The sequence below is a fragment of the Oncorhynchus nerka genome, linkage group LG7 (genome assembly GCF_034236695.1).
Source record: "Oncorhynchus nerka isolate Pitt River linkage group LG7, Oner_Uvic_2.0, whole genome shotgun sequence".
NCBI classification, from domain to species: Eukaryota; Metazoa; Chordata; class Actinopteri; order Salmoniformes; family Salmonidae; genus Oncorhynchus; species Oncorhynchus nerka.
This window is the reverse complement of record NC_088402.1, coordinates 89,891,640-89,912,180: the sequence shown is the minus strand read 5'-3', so window position 1 is coordinate 89,912,180 and position 20,541 is coordinate 89,891,640. Positions and strand designations below refer to the sequence as shown.

At 51.2% G+C, this 20,541-nt stretch overlaps 1 protein-coding gene across 1 annotated transcript in view; it reads left to right on the top strand.

Annotated features, from left to right (window-relative positions):
• Nucleotides 1–20,541, top strand: part of ubr4 (ubiquitin protein ligase E3 component n-recognin 4) — a 182,047-nt gene that overhangs the window by 37,871 nt on the left and 123,635 nt on the right. The window contains exons 14-26 of the mRNA XM_065020956.1: nucleotides 384–540; nucleotides 783–868; nucleotides 1,127–1,296; nucleotides 2,394–2,553; nucleotides 2,930–3,055; nucleotides 3,309–3,447; nucleotides 6,777–6,859; nucleotides 7,244–7,372; nucleotides 7,508–7,690; nucleotides 10,934–11,056; nucleotides 12,496–12,725; nucleotides 15,043–15,161; nucleotides 17,156–17,253. Coding sequence (XP_064877028.1) covers nucleotides 384–540; nucleotides 783–868; nucleotides 1,127–1,296; nucleotides 2,394–2,553; nucleotides 2,930–3,055; nucleotides 3,309–3,447; nucleotides 6,777–6,859; nucleotides 7,244–7,372; nucleotides 7,508–7,690; nucleotides 10,934–11,056; nucleotides 12,496–12,725; nucleotides 15,043–15,161; nucleotides 17,156–17,253 — 1,803 coding nt within the window. The remainder of the gene's footprint in view (nucleotides 1–383; nucleotides 541–782; nucleotides 869–1,126; nucleotides 1,297–2,393; nucleotides 2,554–2,929; nucleotides 3,056–3,308; nucleotides 3,448–6,776; nucleotides 6,860–7,243; nucleotides 7,373–7,507; nucleotides 7,691–10,933; nucleotides 11,057–12,495; nucleotides 12,726–15,042; nucleotides 15,162–17,155; nucleotides 17,254–20,541) is intronic.

Below are 20,541 nucleotides of genomic sequence, written 5' to 3'. Positions count from 1 at the left end.
TACATTGGAACCTCCCCTCCAGCTATGCTTGCCACCAATCCCAAAATGGGGAGTGAACACGTGCAAACCGCTGGGTTGAAGGGTGGAGAATTTAGAACACTCCCGAGTGGCGCAGCGGTTTAAGGCACTGCATCTCAGTGCTAGAGGTATCACTACAGACCCTGGTTCGATTCCAGGCTGTATCACAACCTGCCGTGTTTGGGAATCCCATAGGGCCCAGCGTTGTTAGGGTTTGGCCTGGAGTAGGCTGTCATTGTAAATAAGAATTTTCCCTTTTAACTGACTAGTTAAATAAAAAAAAATGAAAAGTGTTCTAGTAGAAACTATGCTTACAGGCCTGTGTGTATTACTGTTAAATATTGATTTATTAATTGATGTTTCAGTTCCTGAGCCTGGCCTCCAGCATCCTGAACTTCATCACCACCTCCATGCTAAAATCCAGGAACAACTTCATCAGGAACTACCTGTCTGTCTCGCTGACAGAACAGCACATGGCCACGCTGGCCAGCATCATCAAGGACGTCGACAAAGACGTCAAAGGTTGGTTGGAATAAAAAAAATGTTTAAAAAAAACCTTTATTATCATCGTACATGCGTTTAATAAATGAGCTCTCGCTCGCTCACAAGCCTGAAGTATTTCCATTCAATTGAAACTATTGATGCCCTCGGATGGAAAGTGCTTTCATAAAATGTTTTAATGCAAATCAGGTGTTATAACTTGACGCGTCTCAATAAATTCCTAATTTAATATTGTGTGTTGTTGTCCCCCCCCCCACCTACAGGTTCCTCAGATGAAGAATTTGCCTCTGCTCTGTATCTCTTCAACCATACACTAGTGACATCAGACCTACCCTCTCCAGCCCTGCAGGTTAGGGGAACCTCGTTCTAATGCGGTCATTTATCTTTCTTTATTTAATTACAAGTGACTCGAGTCCCGTCACTACTGGACTGAAAAAAACACTTTTTATATGAAAGAAGAATAAGAAGAAGAAAAAAGGTTTACTGCATCTTTTAAGAACTTCATTTGAACAGACGGACGTGCTCAGGGGGGAAGGACCGGACGTACTCAGGTCTTTGCACAGTAGCTGCTGTTAGTCTGAAACAAGTCTTATTTTGTCTTTCCCAGAATACCCTGCTGCAGCAGTTGGGCGTAGCTCCGTTCTCTGAGGGTCCGTGGCCCTTGTACATCAACCCCCAGTCCCTGTCGGTGCTCTCCAGAGTCCTGCTCATCTGGCAGCACAAGGCCTCTCTGCAGGGAGACCCAGACGTACCGGAGTGTATAACGATCTGGGAGAGGTAAGACCACATTAAATAAAACACTTTACATATCGCCAGTTCACTTTTTTCCTTTTTTTCCTTCTTCTCACTCATATTGTTTTATTCTGAAAATAACCTTCCTCCATCTGCTGACTGCATCGATGCGTCCTCTCCTTCGGTTCAGTAGCCTGTCCATACTGTTATGCATGTAACTGCATGCACTATAAGGGTGTGAACGATGCTGAATGGGCGTAGAAGAAGCTCTCTCTCGCACACTAAAATGCAATTTTCCCTTAAAAGTTTATCAACTTTCAAAGCAGGATGACTTTCCCATTGTTTCCTCAACTGTAGTGTATGATGTACCATTTTGTAGCTCAGAGTCTCTACTTTTATCCCCCCCCCAAAAAAAAAACAGAAATTCAAAGTTTGCTACGTACGATCAAATCGAGGTGGTGAATCACATATGACTGTCATAACTGTTGCTGTTCGCACCAACGATAGGTAGGCCGATCCCTATTCTAACAGGGTACATATACCAGCCACCTTCCAGCATTCAGATGCTTGTAAAAATGGATTTGGCAATGTCATATAGGCTTTGTTAGTTGAGTTGACAACCAATGTAATTTGCTGGATCATTGTAACCAAATGCACTGTAGAAAATTGTGTTTTTACCAGAGTTGTGTAGCCTACCAGAGTGGACGCAACTTCTGATTTTCAGAATTGTCAATCAGTCAGATTTGGAATTGTTCATGATCATCATAAGAAATAGTTTTTGGTTTCAACAGTCAGTGTATTTGGTCATTTGTACATGAACAGTGTAATCTCATAAAGGGCAGAAACCATTTTATTTATTTTGGCGCGTGGTTGCATTCATTGGTCTGAGTGGGAGAAGTTCTGTAAAATTCCAAACTGAAATTTCCATTTTGCTTTTGAGGTAAAATTCAAATTTCCATTTTATGAATTGGCTAAATGCTAAATGTTAATTTCTATAGATAAATATTGACAGTACTAGCTAAAAAAACAAACTTGTCATTTGTCATTTTTGTTCAGAACTCTGATCTCCTTTTAAAATAAAACCTGATGTTTACACAAGGTTTCTCTCTCTACTCTCCACCCCCCGTCCCCCGTCCCTCTAGGTTTGTGGGCACCTTGAAGCAGCACACCATCCAGGGCTCTGTACCCGGAGATGAGGACCTGAATGTGGAGCACCTCCAGCTCCTGCTGCTCCTCTTCCACAACCTGTCTGAGAGGGGGAGGCGTGCCGTGCTCACCCTGGTCACCCAGGCCATCACAGAGGTATTTAAATGCTCTTTAACTAGGTTGTCTTTGTATTGTCGGACCATGGGCTTGGACTCGCGTCACAACTATCATGATTCCTGACTCTACCAGTGGTGGCTTGGACTCACGTCACAACTATCGTGACTCCTGACTTTACCAGTGGTGGCTTGGACTCGCGTCACAACTATCATGATTCCTGACTCTACCAGTGGTGGCTTGGACTCGCGTCACAACTATCATGATTCCTGACTTTACCAGTGGTGGCTTGGACTCGCGTCACAACTATCATGACTCCTGACTTTACCAGGACTTTTTGCTACAACACTTAATAACATTTGCTAAGTATTTGACCAATAACATTTGATTTAATAAAGTCCAATCTTCCTCTGCTCAGGTGGCGGGTCCCCAGCATCAGGAGGCCCAGCTCAAAGCCGTACCCCTCAACCTGGCCCGCATACTGCTGGTTCTAGACTACCTGTTGCACCAGTACTCTAAGGTTCCTATGTACCTCTTCCAACAGGTAGGCTGAATGGCTGCTCCGTCCTTTTAATGGTTTTATTAACACTCTTGAATCAATTTCCACGGCCCAGTGGAAATCAAATTAGCATAATACTCAAATCCCCCAATCAAAATGTGTCTGTTTTAAAACCACATCTTTGGGAGTTTTATTGTCCAGAAACATTTTATATATTTTTTGCAGTAGGTCGTTGGTCAGAAGAGGTAGCCCTCCTAACACAGTGACTGACTGGATCCCCTCTCTCTATTGCTTGCAGGTCCAGTATAATCTGCTGACCCCTCCGTGGTCAGGCCAGGGTTCAGTCCAGGACGGGTCCAAACGCAGTGCCCTGCCGCTCTACTGCGGCTTTAAAGAGGTGGAGGAGAACTGGTCTAAGCACTGCTCGGCAGGTAGGAGTAAGTCAAAGCCTTTCTGTTCTGTTTTTTTTTTAAGGGGGAATAACCTCATCTGTAGATCTGGGCGGTATGGACAAACATCCATATCGCGATAGATTGACCGAGTTATCATGACAACGATAGATTGACCGGGCTATCATGACGACGATAGATTGACCGGGTTATCATGACGACGATAGATTGACCGGGTTATCATGACGACGATAGATTGACCGGGTTATCATGACGACGATAGATTGACCGGGTTATCATGACGACGATAGATTGACCGGGTTATCATGACGACGATAGATTGACCGGGTTATCATGACGACGATAGATTGACCGGGTTATCATGACGACGATAGATTGACCGGGTTATCATGATTATCATGAGATAGATTGACCGGGTTATCATGACGACGATAGATTGACCGGGTTATCATGACGATAGATTGACCGGTTATCGACGACGATAGATTGACCGGTGACCGGGTTATCATGATCGACGATAGATTGACCGGGTTATCATGACGACGATAGATTGACCGGGTTATCATGATCATGACGCACGATAGATTGACGGTTATCATGACGACGATCAGATTGATCATGACGACGATAGATTGACCGGGTTATCATGATTGACGGTTATCATGATCGACGATAGATTGACCGGGTTATCGCCATGACGACGATAGATTGACCGGGCTATCATGGTTATCGACGATAGATTGACCGGGCTATCATGACGACCGGGACCGGTTATCATAGATTGACCGGGCTATCATGACGACGATAGATTGACCGGGTTATCATGACGACGATAGATTGACCGGGTTATCATGACGACGATAGATTGACCGGGCTATCATGACGACGATAGATTGACCGGGCTATCATGACGACGATAGATTGACCGGGCTATCATGACGATAGATTGACCGGTTATCATGATAGATTGACCGGGCTTATCATGACGACGATAGATTGACCGGGTTATCATGACGACGATAGATTGACCGGGTTATCATGACGACGATAGATTGACCGGGTTATCATGATTGACCGGTTATCATGACGACGATAGATTGACCGGGTTATCATGACGACGATAGATTGACCGGGTTATCATGACGACGATAGATTGACCGGGTTATCATGACGACGATAGATTGGCCGGGTTATCATGACGACGATAGATTGGCCGGGTTATCATGACGACGATAGATTGACCGGGTTATCATGACGACGATAGATTGACCGGGTTATCATGACGGCGATAGATTGACCGGGTTATCATGACGACGATAGATTGACCGGGTTATCATGACGACGATAGATTGAACAATCCGTTCATAAAAATGTGCACTAGCTACTTTGTTCTAAACGTTCTCTTTCTGTCAACTGCGTTTATTTTCAGCAAACTTAACATGTGTAAATATTTGTATGAACATAAGATTCAACAACTGAGACATAAACTGAACAAGTTCCACAGACATGACTAACAGAAATGGAATAATGTGTCCCTGAACAAAGGGGGGTCAAAATCAAAAGTAACAGTCAGTATCTGGTGTGGCCACCAGCTGCATTAAGTACTGCAGTGCATCTCCTCATGGACTGCACCAGATTTTCCAGTTATTGCTGTGAGATGTTACCCCACTCTTCCACTAAGGCACCTGCAAGATTCCGGACATTTCTGGGGGGAATGTCCCTAGCCGTCACCCTCCGATCCAACAGATCCCAGACGTGCTCAATGGGATTGAGATCCTGGCTCTTCACTGGCCATGGCAGAACAGACATTCCTGTGTTGCAGGAAATCACGCACAGAACGAGCAGTATGGCTGGTGGCATTGTCATGCTGGAGGGTCATGTCAGGATGAGCCTGCAGGAAAGGTACCACATGAGGGAGGAGGATGTCTTCCCTGTAACGCACAGCGTTGAGATTGCCTGCAATGACAACACGCTCAGTCTGATGATGCTGTGACACACCGCCCCAGACTATGACGGACCCTCCACCTCCAAATCGATCCCGCTCCAGAATACAGGCCTCGGTGTCACGCTCATTCTTTCAACGATAAATGCGAATCCGACCATCACCCCTGGTGAGTCAAAACCGAGACTCGTCAGTGAAGAGCACTTTTTGCCAGTCCTGTCTGGTCCAGCGATGGTGGGTTTGTGCCCATAGGCGACGTTGTTGCCGGTGATGTCTGGTGAGGACCTGCCTTACAACAGGCCTACAAGCCCTCAGTCCAGCCCCTCTCATTTACATTTACATTTAGGTCATTTAGCAGACGCTCTTATCCAGAGCGACTTACAAATTCTCTCAGCCTATTGTGGACAGTCTGAGCACTGATGGAGGGATTGTGCGTTCCTGGTGTAACTGGGCAGTTGTTGTTGCCATCCTGCACCTGTCCCGCAGGTGTGATGTACCAATCCTGTGCAGGCGTTGTACATGTGGTCTGGCCACTGCGAGGACAATCATCTGTCCGTCCTGTCTCCTTGTAGCGCTGTCTTAGGCGTCTCACAGTACGGACATTGCAATTGATTACCCTGGCCACATCTGCAGTCCTCATGCCTCCTTGCAGCATGCCTCAGGCATGTTCACGCAGATGAGCAGGGACCCTGGACATCTTTCTTTTGGTGTGTTTCAGAGTCAGTAGAAAGACCTCTTCAGTGTCCTAAGTTTTCATAACTGTGACCTTAATTGCCTACCGTCTGTCAGCTGTTAGTGTCTTAACGACCGTTCCACAGGTGCATGTTCATTAATGGTTCATTGAACAAGCATGGGAAACTGTGTTTAAACCCTTTACTATGAGGTTCTAGGAAACGCAAAACCCTTGTAGCTGATTGGGTTATAACCCCGGTTTTTATATTGGGTTATAACCCCGGTTTTTAATGTAGCTGATTGGGTTATAACCCCAGGTTTTTAATGTAGCTGATTGGGTTATAACCCCAGGTTTTTAATGTAGCTGATTGGGTTATAACCCCAGGTTTTTAATGTAGCTGATTGGGTTATAACCCCGGTTTTTAATGTAGCTGATTGGGTTATAACGCAGGTTTTTAATGTAGCTGATTGGGTTATAACCCCAGGTTTTTAATGTAGCTGATTGGGTTATAACCCCGGTTTTTAATGTAGCTGATTGGGTTATAACCCGGGGTTTTTATGTAGCTGATTGGGTTATAACCCCGGTTTTTAATGTAGCTGATTGGGTTATAACGCCGGGTTTTTATGTAGCTGATTGGGTTATAACCCCGGTTTTTAATGTAGCTGATTGGGTTATAACGCCGGTTTTTAACGTAGCTGATTGGCTTATAACCCCGGTTTTTAATGTTCTCTCCTCTGTTAGATTCCACAGTAGTGCAGCCCAAATTCTACTGCGTCCTGTCACCCGAAGCGTCAGAGGACGACCGAAGCCGACTCGACAGCAAGGTGAAACTACACATCAAACTGTGAATTTATTAGTCCAGGATTTTAAAAAGAATCTATATGGAGAGACATAATCCATTACAAACCTTCTTTTTTAATTTATTTTTAAATAGGACATTATAAAAGGCTCATAATAAAGTCATGAAGCATTATACCTGAAGGAGATGAGTAAAGTAGTAGTGTGTTTTTTAATATTTTTAAATAGGACATTATAAAAGGCTCATAATAAAGTCATGAAGCATTATACCTGAAGGAGATGAGTAAAGTAGTAGTGTGTTTTTTAATATTTTTAAATAGGACATTATAAAAGGCTCATAATAAAGTCATGAAGCATTATACCTGAAGGAGATGAGTAAAGTAGTAGTGTGTTTTTAAAATTTTGTCCAGGTGTTCCAGAAGCTGTTCGACGGAGCGGTGAAGTATAACGAGCTTTACGCCTGTCTGGTCTCCCTGCTCTCTGCCGGCTCTCAGTTTGATACAGCCAGGAGACAGGAGAACAAGCCCATCACACCTATGGTGAGGAACCAACACACACACTCAACTGAAGAGGAACTAATGTCCTCACAATTATAGTTATACTTATAGTATAGTTCCTGAAACACACACACGATAATCCTGGAACTAACACCAGTATATCTCTTGCGTTCTCAGGAGGCATGCTCCCTGCAGTACTACTTCCTGGTGCTGTGGAGGATCCTGGGGGTCCTACCCCCCTCTAAGGCATACATGGAGCAGCTGAAGGATGGCCAAGGAGAACCCAGCGAGAGTGACATCCTCCACACCCTGCGCTGGTCCTCACGACTCAGAGTCCCCACATATGTCAACTGGATCAAGGTATGTTGCCCTCCGTTAGTCAGCCAGCCAGTCGGTCAGTTAGTAGGTCCGCCAGCCAGCCGGTCAGTTAGTAGGTCGGCCAGCCAGTCGGTCAGTTAATAGGTCAGTCAGCCAGTCGGTCAGTTAGTAGGTCAGTCAGCCAGTCGGTCAGTTAGTAGGTCGGCCGGCCGGCCAGCCGGTCAGTTAGTAGGTCGGCCGGCCGGCCAGCCGGTCAGTTAGTAGGTCGGCGGCCGCCAGCCGGTCAGTTAGTAGGTCGGCCGCCGCCAGCCGGTCAGTTAGTAGGTCGGCGGCCGCCAGCCGGTCAGTTAGTAGGTCGGCCGGCCGGCCAGCCGGTCAGTTAGTAGGTCGGCCGGCCGCCAGCCGGTCAGTTAGTAGGTCGGCCGGCCGGCCAGCCGTCAGTTAGTAGGTCGGCCGGCCGCCAGCCGGCCAGTTAGTAGGTCGGCCGCCGCCAGCCGGTCAGTTAGTAGGTCGGCCAGCCAGCCGGTCAGTTAGCCAGTCAGTTAGTAGGTCGGCCAGCCAGCCGGTCAGTTAGTAGGTCGGCCAGCCAGCCGGTCAGTTAGTAGGTCGGCCAGCCGGCAGCCGGTCAGTTAGTAGGTCGGCCAGCCAGCCGGTCAGTTAGTAGGTCGGCCAGCCAGCCGGTCAGTTAGTAGGTCGGCCAGCCAGCCGGTCAGTTAATAGGGTCGGGCCAGCCAGCCGGTCAGTTAGTAGGTCGGCCAGCCAGCCGGTCAGTTAATAGGTCGGCCGCCAGCCAGCCGGTCAGTTAGTAGGTCGGCCAGTTAGTAGGTCGGCCGCCAGCCGGTCAGTTAGTAGGTCGGCCAGCGACCGCCAGCCGGTCAGTTAGTAGGGTCGGCCGGCCGGCCAGCCGGTCAGTTAGTAGGTCGGCCGGCCGGCCAGCCGGTCAGTTAGTAGGTCGTCGGCCGGCCGGCCAGCCGGTCAGTTAGTAGGTCGGCCGGCCGGCCAGCCGGTCAGTTAGTAGGTCGGCCGCCGCCAGCCGGTCAGTTAGTAGGTCGGCCGGGCGGCCGCCAGCCGGTCAGTTAGTAGGTCGGCCGGCCAGCCGGTCAGTTAGTAGGTCGGCCCGGCCGGCCGGTCAGTTAGTAGGTCGGCGGCCGGCCAGCCGGTCAGTTAGTAGGTCGGCCGGCCGGCCAGCCGGTCAGTTAGTAGGTCGGGCCGGCCGGCCAGCCGGTCAGTTAGTAGGTCGGCCGGCCGGCCAGCCGGTCAGTTAGTAGGTCGGCCGGCCGGCCAGCCGGTCAGTTAGTAGGTCGGCCGGCCGGCCAGCCGGTCAGTTAGTAGGTCGGCCGGCCGGCCAGCCGGTCAGTTAGTAGGTCGGCCGGCCGGCCAGCCGGTCAGTTAGTAGGTCGGCCGGCCGGCCAGCCGGTCAGTGTGGTAGGTCGGCCGGCCGGCCGGCCGCCGGTCAGTTAGTAGGTCGGCCGGCCGGCCGGTCAGTTAGTAGGTCGGCCGGGTAGGCCGGCCCGGTCAGTTAGTAGGTCGGCCGGCCGGCCGGCCGGTCAGTTAGTAGGTCGGCCGGCCGGCCGGCCGGTCAGTTAGTAGGTCGGCCGGCCGGCCGGTCAGTTGGTAGGTCGGGCCGGCCGGGCCGGCCGGTCAGTTAGTAGGCCGGCCGGCCGGTCAGTTAGTAGGTCGGCCGGCCGGCCGCCGGTCAGTTAGTAGGTCGGCCGGCCGGCCGGGTCGTTAGTAGGTCGGCCGGCCGGCCGGCCGGTCAGTTAGTAGGTCAGCCAGGCAGTTAGTAGGTCAGCCGGTCAGTTAGTAGGTCGGCCGGCCGGGCCGGGCAGTTAGTAGGTCGGCCGGCCGGCCGGCCGGTCAGTTAGTAGGTCGGCCAGCCGGCCGGTCAGTTAGTAGGTCGGCCAGCCGGCCGGTCAGTTAGTAGGTCGGCCAGCCGCCAGCCGTCAGTTAGTAGGTCGGCCAGCCAGCCGGTCAGTTAGTAGGTCGGCCAGCCAGCCGGTCAGTTAGTAGGTCGGCCAGCCAGCCGGTCAGTTAGTAGGTCGGCCAGCCAGCCGGTCAGTTAGTAGGTCGGCCAGCCAGCCGCCGGGTCAGTTAGTAGGTCGGCCGGCCGGCCAGCCGGTCAGTTAGTAGGTCGGCCGGCCGGCCGGCCGGTCAGTTAGTAGGTCGGCCGGCCGCCGTCAGTTAGTAGGTCGGCCGGCCGGCCAGCCGTCAGTTAGTAGGTCAGCCAGGCCGTTAGCCGGTCAGCCAGGCAGTTATAGGTCAGCCAGGCAGTTAGTAGGTCAGCCAGGCAGTTAGTAGGTCAGCCGGTAGGTCAGCCGGTCAGTTAGCAGGTCAGTTAGCCGGTCGGCTGGTAGGTCGGCCGGCCGGCCGGTCGGTCGGTCGGTCGGTAGGTCGGTTGGCAGGTCGGCCGGTCGGTTAGCAAGCCGGTCAGTTAGCAGGTCAGCCAGTCAGTTAGTAGGTTAGCCAGTTAGTAGGTCAGTTAGTAGGTCAGTCAGCCAGCCGGTCAGTTAGTAGGTCAGCCAGGCAGTTAGTAGGTCAGCCAGGCAGTTAGTAGGTCAGCCAGGCAGTTAGTAGGTCAGCCGGTAGGTCAGCCGGTCAGTTAGCAGGTCAGTTAGCCGGTCGGTCAGTTAGCCGGTCGGTCAGTTAGCCGGTCGGTCAGTTAGCAGGCCGGTCAGTTAGCAGGTCAGTTAGCGGGTCAGTTAGCAGGCCGGTCAGTTAGCAGGCCGGTCAGTTAGCGGGTCATTTAGCAAGCGGGTCATTTAGCAAGCGGGTCAGTTAGCAGGCCGGTCAGTTAGCAGGTCAGTTAGCAGGCCGGTCAGTTAGCGGGTCAGTTAGCAGGTCGGTCAGTTAGCGGGTCAGTTAGCAGGTCGGTCAGTTAGCAGGTCGGTCAGTTAGCGGGTCAGTTAGCAGGCCGGTCAGTTAGCGGGTCAGTTAGCAGGCCGGTCAGTTAGCAGGCCGGTCAGTTAGCAGGCCGGTCAGTTAGCAGGCCGGTCAGTTAGCAGCCGGTCAGTTAGCAGGTCAGTTAGCAAGCAGGCCGGCCGGCTGGGTCAGTTATTCCCCTCCGACAAGCTGTCTTATTATTTCCTTCATTATCTTAGAAGCTGTTGTCTTAGGTAATAAATATAAGACTAGGTAGCTATTCCTGTTTTGTAAATACATTTGATATAATTTCAACAATTTGGATTCCATCTAATCCCTTGTGGATCGATAAACCACCTGTTGGATTAAGCTGAAGTGAAAAACTCTTGACTGTTAATTCCTCTTGTTTTCTCCGGTGAATCTCAGGAGCATCTGGTGACTCAGGGGATGAAAGGAGACCAAGCTACCTCTCTGATCGAGGTGGCTTCCTCCAGATGCAGCACCGTCAAGTACGACGTGGAGCTGGCTGAAGAGTACATCGCTAGACAGGTGGGTTGTGGGATAGTGTCGCTAGACAGGTGGGTTGTGGGTTGTCGGATAGTATCGCTAGACAGGTGGGTTGTGTGATAGTATCGCTAGACAGGTGGGTTGTGGGATAGTATCGCTAGACAGGTGGGTTGTGGGATAGTATCGCTAGACAGGTGGGTTGTGGGATAGTATCGCTAGACAGGTGGGTTGTGGGATAGTATCGCTAGACAGGTGGGTTGTGGGATAGTATCGCTAGACAGGTGGGTTGTGGGATAGTGTCGCTAGACAGGTGGGTTGTGGGTTGTGGGATAGTATCGGTAGACAGGTGGGTTGTGGGATAGTATCGCTAGACAGGTGGGTTGTGGGATAGTATCGCTAGACAGGTGGGTTGTGGGATAGTATCGCTAGACAGGTGGGTTGTGGGATAGTATCGCTAGACAGGTGGGTTGTGGGATAGTATCGCTAGACAGGTGGGTTGTGGGATAGTATCGCTAGACAGGTGGGTTGTGGGATAGTATCGCTAGACAGGTGGGTTGTGGGATAGTGTCGCTAGACAGGTGGGTTGTGGGTTGTGGGATAGTATCGGTAGACAGGTGGGTTGTGGGATAGTGTCGCTAGACAGGTGGGTTGTGGGATAGTGTCGCTAGACAGGTGGGTTGTGGGATAGTATCGCTAGACAGGTGGGTTGTGGGATAGTATCGCTAGACAGGTGGGTTGTGGGATAGTATCGCTAGACAGGTGGGTTGTGGGATAGTATCGCTAGACAGGTGGGTTGTGGGATAGTATCGCTAGACAGGTGGGTTGTGGGATAGTGTCGCTAGACAGGTGGGTTGTGGGATAGTGTCGCTAGACAGGTGGGTTGTGGGATAGTGTCGCTAGACAGGTGGGTTGTGGGATAGTGTCGCTAGACAGGTGGGTTGTGGGATAGTGTCGCTAGACAGGTGGGTTGTGGGATAGTGTCGCTAGACAGGTGGGTTGTGGGATAGTGTCGCTAGACAGGTGGGTTGTGGGATAGTGTCGCTAGACAGGTGGGTTGTGGGATAGTGTCGCTAGACAGGTGGGTTGTGGGATAGTATCGGTTAAGATACCAGTATCGTGGCAAAGAAAACGAAACACGAAGAGAATTTTAACTTTATGTAAAAGAAAACACACCTCCGTTTATTTTTGTCATACAGCCACATGCATTTTCTAAACTATATCACACTATTTTTACACACAGCAGGTGTTTTTATGTTTAACGTGGATACAAAAATATTGCGATACTGGTATCGCCCTAGCTAGATATTTAACAGTGTGTGTTCATGTTTGAACACATATGAAACCGTGTGGGTTTTGTTCAATGCTCAATAAATCAACAGTGTTATATTATTTACAGATTTGCTACAAATGATGCATAATTTTTTAATATAGATTACATTCAGAGCTGCGCGTGTCTGTGTGTAACCTTCCTTCCTCTATAGATCTCAGCGTTCTCCTGTGTGGACCCCAGCTCCATCCTGCCCTTGTACCAGGTCCCCTCCCTACAGGCCATCTATACTCTGGACGCCGTCATCTCCAAGGTCCAGGTGTCTCTGGACGAACATTTCTCTAAGGTGGCGGCGGAGACGGACCCTCTCAAGCCCTCGGAGATCACCAAAAACCTGCTGCCTGCTACACTGCAGCTCATAGACGTGTACACAGCCTTCACCAGGTGAGACAAATCCACTATCCTCTCTCTCTACCACTTTACTTACACTGTGTTCTCCCGTGGGGGCAGAACAACTGAGACTGTGTTCTCCCGTGGGGGGGCAGAACAACTGAGACTATGTTCTCCCCGTGGGGCAGAACAACTGAGACTGTGTTCTCCCGTGGGGGGCAGAACAACTGAGACTGTGTTCTCCTGTGGGGGCAGAACAACTGAGACTGTGTTCTCCCGTGGGGGGCAGAACAACTGAGACTGTGTTCTCCCGTGGGGGGGCAGAACAACTGAGACTGTGTTCTCCCGTGGGGGGGCAGAACAACTGAGACTATGTTCTCCCGTTGGGGGCAGAACAACTGAGACTGTGTTCTCCTGTGGGGGGCAGAACAACTGAGACTATGTTCTCCCGTTGGGGGCAGAACAACTGAGACTATGTTCTCCCGTTGGGGGCAGAACAACTGAGACTATGTTCTCCCGTTGGGGGCAGAACAACTGAGACTATGTTCTCCCGTTGGGGGCAGAACAACTGAGACTATGTTCTCCCGTTGGGGGCAGAACAACTGAGACTGTGTTCTCCCGTTGGGGGCAGAACAACTGTGTTCTCCCGTTGGGGGGCAGAACAACTGTGTTCTCCCGTTGGGGGGCAGAACAACTGTGTTCTCCCGTTGGGGGGCAGAACAACTGTGTTCTCCCGTTGGGGGCAGAACAACTGTGTTCTCCCGTTGGGGGCAGAACAACTATGTTCTCCGTTGGGGGCAGAACAACTATGTTCTCCCGTTGGGGGCAGAACAACTATGTTCTCCCGTTGGGGGGCAGAACAACTGTGTTCTCCCGTTGGGGGCAGAACAACTGTGTTCTCCCGTTGGGGGGCAGAACAACTGAGACTATGTTCTCCCGTTGGGGGCAGAACAACTGAGACTATGTTCTCCCGTTGGGGGCAGAACAACTGAGACTGTGTTCTCCCGTTGGGGGCAGAACAACTGAGACTGTGTTCTCCCGTTGGGGGGCAGAACAACTGTGTTCTCCCGTTGGGGGCAGAACAACTGAGACTATGTTCTCCCGTTGGGGGCAGAACAACTGAGACTATGTTCTCCCGTTGGGGGCAGAACAACTGAGACTGTGTTCTCCCGTTGGGGGCAGAACAACTGAGACTATGTTCTCCCGTTGGGGGCAGAACAACTGAGACTGTGTTCTCCTGTGGGGGGGCAGAACAACTGAGACTATGTTCTCCCGTTGGGGGCAGAACAACTGAGACTATGTTCTCCCGTTGGGGGCAGAACAACTGTGACTATGTTCTCCCGTTGGGGGCAGAACAACTGTGACTATGTTCTCCCGTTGGGGGCAGAACAACTGTGACTATGTTCTCCCGTTGGGGGGCAGAACAACTGTGACTATGTCCCGTTGGGGGCAGAACAACTGTGTTCTCCCGTTGGGGGCAGAACAACTGTGTTCTCCCGTTGGGGCAGAACAACTGAGACTGTTCTCCCGTTGGGGGCAGAACAACTGTGTTCTCCCGTTGGGGGCAGAACAACTGTGTTCTCCCCGTTGGGGGCAGACTGTGTTCTCCCGTTGGGGGCAGAACAACTGTGTTCTCCCGTTGGGGGCAGAACTGTGTTCTCCCGTTGGGGGCAGAACAACTGTGTTCTCCCGTGGGGGGCAGAACAACTGTGTTTCCATTTACAACTGTAAGTCATTTAGCAGGGCAGCTCTTATTCCAGAGCAGAACAACTGTGTTTCACCTTGGGACATCAGTGGAAACAACCACAGTAACCCAGAATAAAGCCACTGTTACTCCGGTCCAGAACAACTGTTTTCTCCCATTGAGTCAGAACAACTGTGTTCTCCCGTTAAGGAGCAGAACAACTGTGTTCTCCCGTAAAAAGAAAACTATTTCTCCCGCTCGGGGAGTTAGAACAACTGTGTTCTCCCTGTTAAAAGGCAGAACAACTGTTTCTCCCGTTGGGGGCAGAACAACTGTGTTCTCCCGTTGGGGGCAGAACAACTATGTTCTCCCGTTGGGGGCAGAACAACTATGTTCTCCGTTGGGGGCAGAACAACTATGTTCTCCCGTTGGGGGCAGAACAACTATGTTCTCCCGTTGGGGGGCAGAACAACTGTGTTCTCCCGTTGGGGGGCAGAACAACTGTGTTCTCCCGTTGGGGGGCAGAACAACTGAGACTGTGTTCTCCCGTTGGGGGCAGAACAACGTATGTCTTCAAATAATAGGCTCAGTTGGCAGTAAACACGCACACAAAAATTGTCTTCTTTCCATCTTGAAAAATAATGTGTTTTTGTATTGTGAAAATGAGTGATTTATTGTGTGTCTCAGGTCCTACCTTCTGATGAGTCTACCAGAGGAAGGAGAGAACAAGCTATCAGAGGCTAAACTTCAGGGTTACGCTGCAGTCCTGTCTATAGGCTCCATGCGCTGCAAAGCCAACCTGCTCGGTACGTACCAGTGGGCTTATGGGTTTGGGTACGTACTAGTGGGCTTATGGGTTTGGGTACGTACCAGTGGGCTTATGGGTTTGGGTACGTACCAGTGGGCTTATGGGTTTGGGTACGTACCAGTGGGCTTATGGGTTTGGGTACGTACTAGTGGGCTTATGGGTTTGGGTACGTACCAGTGGGCTTATGGGTTTGGGTACGTACCAGTGGGCTTATGGGTTTGGGTACGTACCAGTGGGCTTATGGGTTTGGGTACGTACCAGTGGGCTTATGGGTTTGGGTACCAGTGGGCTTATGGGTTTGGGTACTACCAGTGGGCTTATGGGTTTGGGTACGTACTAGTGGGCTTATGGGTTTGGGTACGTGCTAGTGGGCTTATGGGTTTGGGTACATACTAGTGGGCTTATGGGTTTGGGTACGTGCTAGTGGGCTTATGGGTTTGGGTACGTACTAGTGGGCTTATGGGTTTGGGTACGTACTAGTGGGCTTATGGGTTTGGTACGTACTAGTGGGCTTATGGGTTTGGGTACGTACTAGTGGGCTTATGGGTTTGGGTACGTACTAGTGGGCTTATGGGTTTGTGGGCTTATGGGTTTGGGTGCGTACTAGTGGGCTTATGGGTTTGGGTACGTACTAGTGGGCTTATGGGTTTGGGTACGTACTATGGGTTTGGGTACGTACTATGGGTTTGGGTTTGGAGTACGTACTAGTGGGCTTAGGGTTTGGGTACGTACTAGTGGGCTTATGGGTTTGGGTACGTACTAGTGGGCTAGGGTTTGGGCACGTACTATGGGCTTTGGGTTTGGGCGTACTAGTGGGCTTATGGGTTTGGGCACGTACTAGTGGGCTTATGGGTTTGGGCACGTACTAGTGGGCTTATGGGTTTGGGCACGTACTAGTGGGCTTATGGGTTTGGGCACGTACTAGTGGGCTTATGGGTTTGGGCACGTACTAGTGGGCTTATGGGTTTGGGCACGTACTAGTGGGCTTATGGGTTTGGGCACGTACTAGTGGGCTTATGGGTTTGCACGTACTATGGGTTTGGGCACGTACTAGTGGGCTTATGGGTTTGGGCACGTACTAGTGGGCTTATGGGTTTGGGCACGTACTAGTTTGGTTTGGGTTTGGGCACGTACTAGTGGGCTTATGGGTTTGGGCACGTACTAGTGGGCTTATGGGTTTGGGCACGTGTGGGCTTATGGGTTTGGGTACTAGTGGGCTTATGGGCTTGGGCACGTACTAGTGGGCTTGGGCACGTACTAGTGGGCTTGGGCACGTACTAGTGGGCTTGGGCACGTACTAGTGGGCTTGGGCACGTACTAGTGGGCTTGGGCACGTACTAGTGGGCTTGGGCACGTACTAGTGGGCTTGGGCACGTACTAGTGGGCTTATGGGTTTGGGCAATGCCTTATGGGTTTGGGCAGTTAAAGGTTTGGGCACGTACTAGTGGGCTTATGGGTTTGGGCACGTACTAGTGGGCTTATGGGTTTGGGCACGTACTAGTGGGCTTATGGGTTTGGGCACGTACTTTGGTGGGCTTATGGGTTTGGGCACGTACTAGTGGGCTTGGGCACGTACTAGTGGGCTTGGGCACGTACAAGTGGGCTTGGGCACGTACTAGTGGGCTTAGGGTTTGGGCCGTACTAGTGGGCTTATGGGTTTGGGCTCACTCTTATGGGCTTGGGCAACTAGTGGGCTTCCTTCACTGTGTGGGCTTCCTTCACTGTGTGGGCTTCACTTCACTGGGCTTGTTGGGCCTTCACGTGTGTGTTCTAGTGGGCTTGGGCACGTGTGGGCTTATGGGTTTGGGCACGTTAGAGAAATGAATATATTTCAGCAAGATCTAGTCAGCAATACCTAGTTAAAGTCTACTGTTTTCAGTCGGAGACGAGCAGAGCCCCCTCAGTCCTCCTCTCACTCAACAACTGTGTGTTCCTTGACTGTGTGTTCCTTGACTGTGTGTTCCTTGACTGTGTGTTCCTTCACTCGTTCAGGTCAGAATGTGATGCAGAACCTTCCGTCGGCCGTCCAGACGCTGTGTGAGACGTGGAACAACATCAACACCAACGAGTTCCCTAACATCGGCTCATGGGTGAGTTCCCTAACATCGGCTCATGGGTGAGTTCCCTAACATCGGCTCATGGGTGAGTTCCCTAACATCGGCTCATGGGTGAGTCCCCTAACATCGGCTCATGGGTGAGTTCCCTAACATCGGCTCATGGGTGAGTTCCCTAACATCGGCTCATGGGTGTGTACCGCTGAGAGGGGGTGGCACCCCCCCCCCATGTGTAACGGAGGTGGTTCGTAGATGGATCCACCGTCTCATACAGACCCAAACACTCGATCAAAAACGTAGATTCCTGGTCGAACCCCAATCGGTCCCACGTGCCGTGTCCTCTGTCTGTGTGTGTGGTTATGAATACTGAGGCTGTCGCTCAAACTACACTCCTACCAAAAAGAGCACACATTGGAAGAAACGGGGTGCCTGTGTTCCCCCCTCAGCATAATGACTGTCTGGGATACAGCCTGTGTTCCCCCCTCAGCATAATGACTGTCTGGGATACAGCCTGTGTTCCCCCTCAGTATACTGTCTGGGATACAGCCTGTGTTCCCCCCTCAGCATATTGACTGTCTGGGATACAGCCTGTGTTCCCCCTCAGCATAATGACTGTCTGGGATACAGCCTGTGTTCCCCCTCAGCATAATGACTGTCTGGGATACAGCCTGTGTTCCCCCTCAGTATAATGACTGTCTGGGATACAGCCTGTGTTCCCCCTCAGCATAATGACTGTCTGGGATACAGCCTGTGTTCCCCCTCAGCATAATGACTGTCTGGGATACAGCCTGTGTTCCCCCCTCAGCATAATGACTGTCTGGGATACAGCCTGTGTTCCCCCCTCAGCATAATGACTGTCTGGGATACAGCCTGTGTTCCCCCCTCAGCATAATGACTGTCTGGGATACAGCCTGTGTTCCCCCCAGCATAATGACTGTCTGGGATACAGCCTGTGTTCCCCTCCTCAGCATAATGACTGTCTGGGATACAGCCTGTGTTCCCCCTCAGCATAATGACTGTCTGGGATACAGCCTGTGTTCCCCCTCAGCATACTGACTGTCTGGGATACAGCCTGTGTCCCCCTCAGTATAATGACTGTCTGGGATACAGCCTGTGTTCCCCCCTCAGTATAATGACTGTCTGGGATACAGCCTGTGTTCCCCCCTCAGCATAATGACTGTCTGGGATACAGCCTGTGTTCCCCCTCAGCATAATGACTGTCTGGGATACAGCCTGTGTTCCCCCCTCAGCATAATGACTGTCTGGGATACAGCCTGTGTTCCCCCTCAGCATAATGACTGTCTGGGATACAGCCTGTGTTCCCCCCAGTATAATGACTGTCTGGGATACAGCCTGTGTTCCCCTCCTCAGCATAATGACTGTCTGGGATATACAGCCTGTGTTCCCCCATAGTATAATGACTGTCTGGGATACAGCCTGTGTTCCCCCTCAGCATACTGACTTCTGGGATATACAGCCTGTGTTCCCCCATAGTATAATGACTGTCTGGGATACAGCCTGTGTTCCCCCCTCAGCATAATGACTGTCTGGGATACAGCCTGTGTTCCCCCCTGAGCATACTGACTGCCAGCCTGTGTTCCCCCTCAGCATAATGACTGTCTGGGATACAGCCTGTGTTCCCCCCTCAGCATAATGACTGTCTGGGATACAGCCTGTGTTCCCCCCTCAGCATAATGACTGTCTGGGATACAGCCTGTGTTCCCCCCTCAGCATAATGACTGTCTGGGATACAGCCTGTGTTCCCCCCTCAGCATACTGACTGTCTGGGATACAGCCTGTGTCCCCCTCAGTATAATGACTGTCTGGGATACAGCCTGTGTTCCCCCCTCAGTATAATGACTGTCTGGGATACAGCCTGTGTTCCCCCTCAGCATAATGACTGTCTGGGATACAGCCTGTGTTCCCCCTCAGCATAATGACTGTCTGGGATACAGCCTGTGTTCCCCTCCTCAGCATAATGACTGTCTGGGATACAGCCTGTGTTCCCCCTCAGCATAATGACTGTCTGGGATAATGACATAATGACTGTCTGGGATACAGCCTGTGTTCCCCCCTCAGCATAATGACTGTCTGGGATACAGCCTGTGTCCCCCCATAGTATAATGACTGTCTGGGATACAGCCTGTGTTCCCCTCCTCAGCATAATGACTGTCTGGGATACAGCCTGTGTTCCCCCATAGTATAATGACTGTCTGGGATACAGCCTGTGTTCCCCCCCTCAGCATAATGACTGTCTGGGATACAGCAGGTGTTCCCCCCTCAGCATACTGACTGTCTGGGATATACAGCCTGTGTTCCCCCATAGTATAATGACTGTCTGGGATACAGCCTGTGTTCCCCCCTCAGCATAATGACTGTCTGGGATACAGCCTGTGTTCCCCCTCAGCATACTGACTGTCTGGGATACAGCCTGTGTTCCCCCTCAGCATAATGACTGTCTGGGATACAGCCTGTGTTCCCCCTCAGCATAATGTGTTCCCCTCCTCAGCATAATGACTGTCTGGGATACAGCCTGTGTTCCCCCTCAGCATAATGACTGTCTGGGATACAGCCTGTGTTCCCCCCCTCAGCATACTGACTGTCTGGGATACAGCCTGTGTCCCCCTCATATAATGACTTCTGATACAGCCTGAATAATGACTGTCTGGGATACAGCCTGTGTTCCCCCTCAGCATAATGACTGTCTGGGATACAGCCTGTGTTCCCCCTCAGCATAATGACTGTCTGGGATACAGCCTGTGTTCCCTCCTCAGCATAATGACTGTCTGGGATACAGCCTGTGTTCCCCCTCAGCATAATGACTGTCTGGGATACAGCCTGTGTTCCCCCTCAGCATAATGACCTGGGATACAGCCTGTGTTCCCCCCTCAGTAATGACTGTCTGGGATACAGCCTGTGTTCCCCCCCATAGTATAATGACTGTCTGGGATCAGCCTGTGTTCCCCTCCTCAGCATAATGACTGTCTGGGATATACAGCCTGTGTTCCCCCATAGTATAATGACTGTCTGGGATACAGCCTGTGTTCCCCCCTCAGCATAATGACTGTCTGGGATACAGCAGGTGTTCCCCCCTCAGATAATGACTGTCTGGGATACAGCCTGTGTTCCCCCCTCAGCATAATGACTGTCTGGGATACAGCCTGTGTTCCCCCCCTCAGCATAATGACTGTTGGGATACAGCCTGTGTTCCCCCTCAGCATAATGACTGTCTGGGATATACAGCCTGTGTTCCCCCTCAGCATAATGACTGTCTGGGATACAGCCTGTGTTCCCCCCCCTCAGCATAATGACTGTCTGGGATAC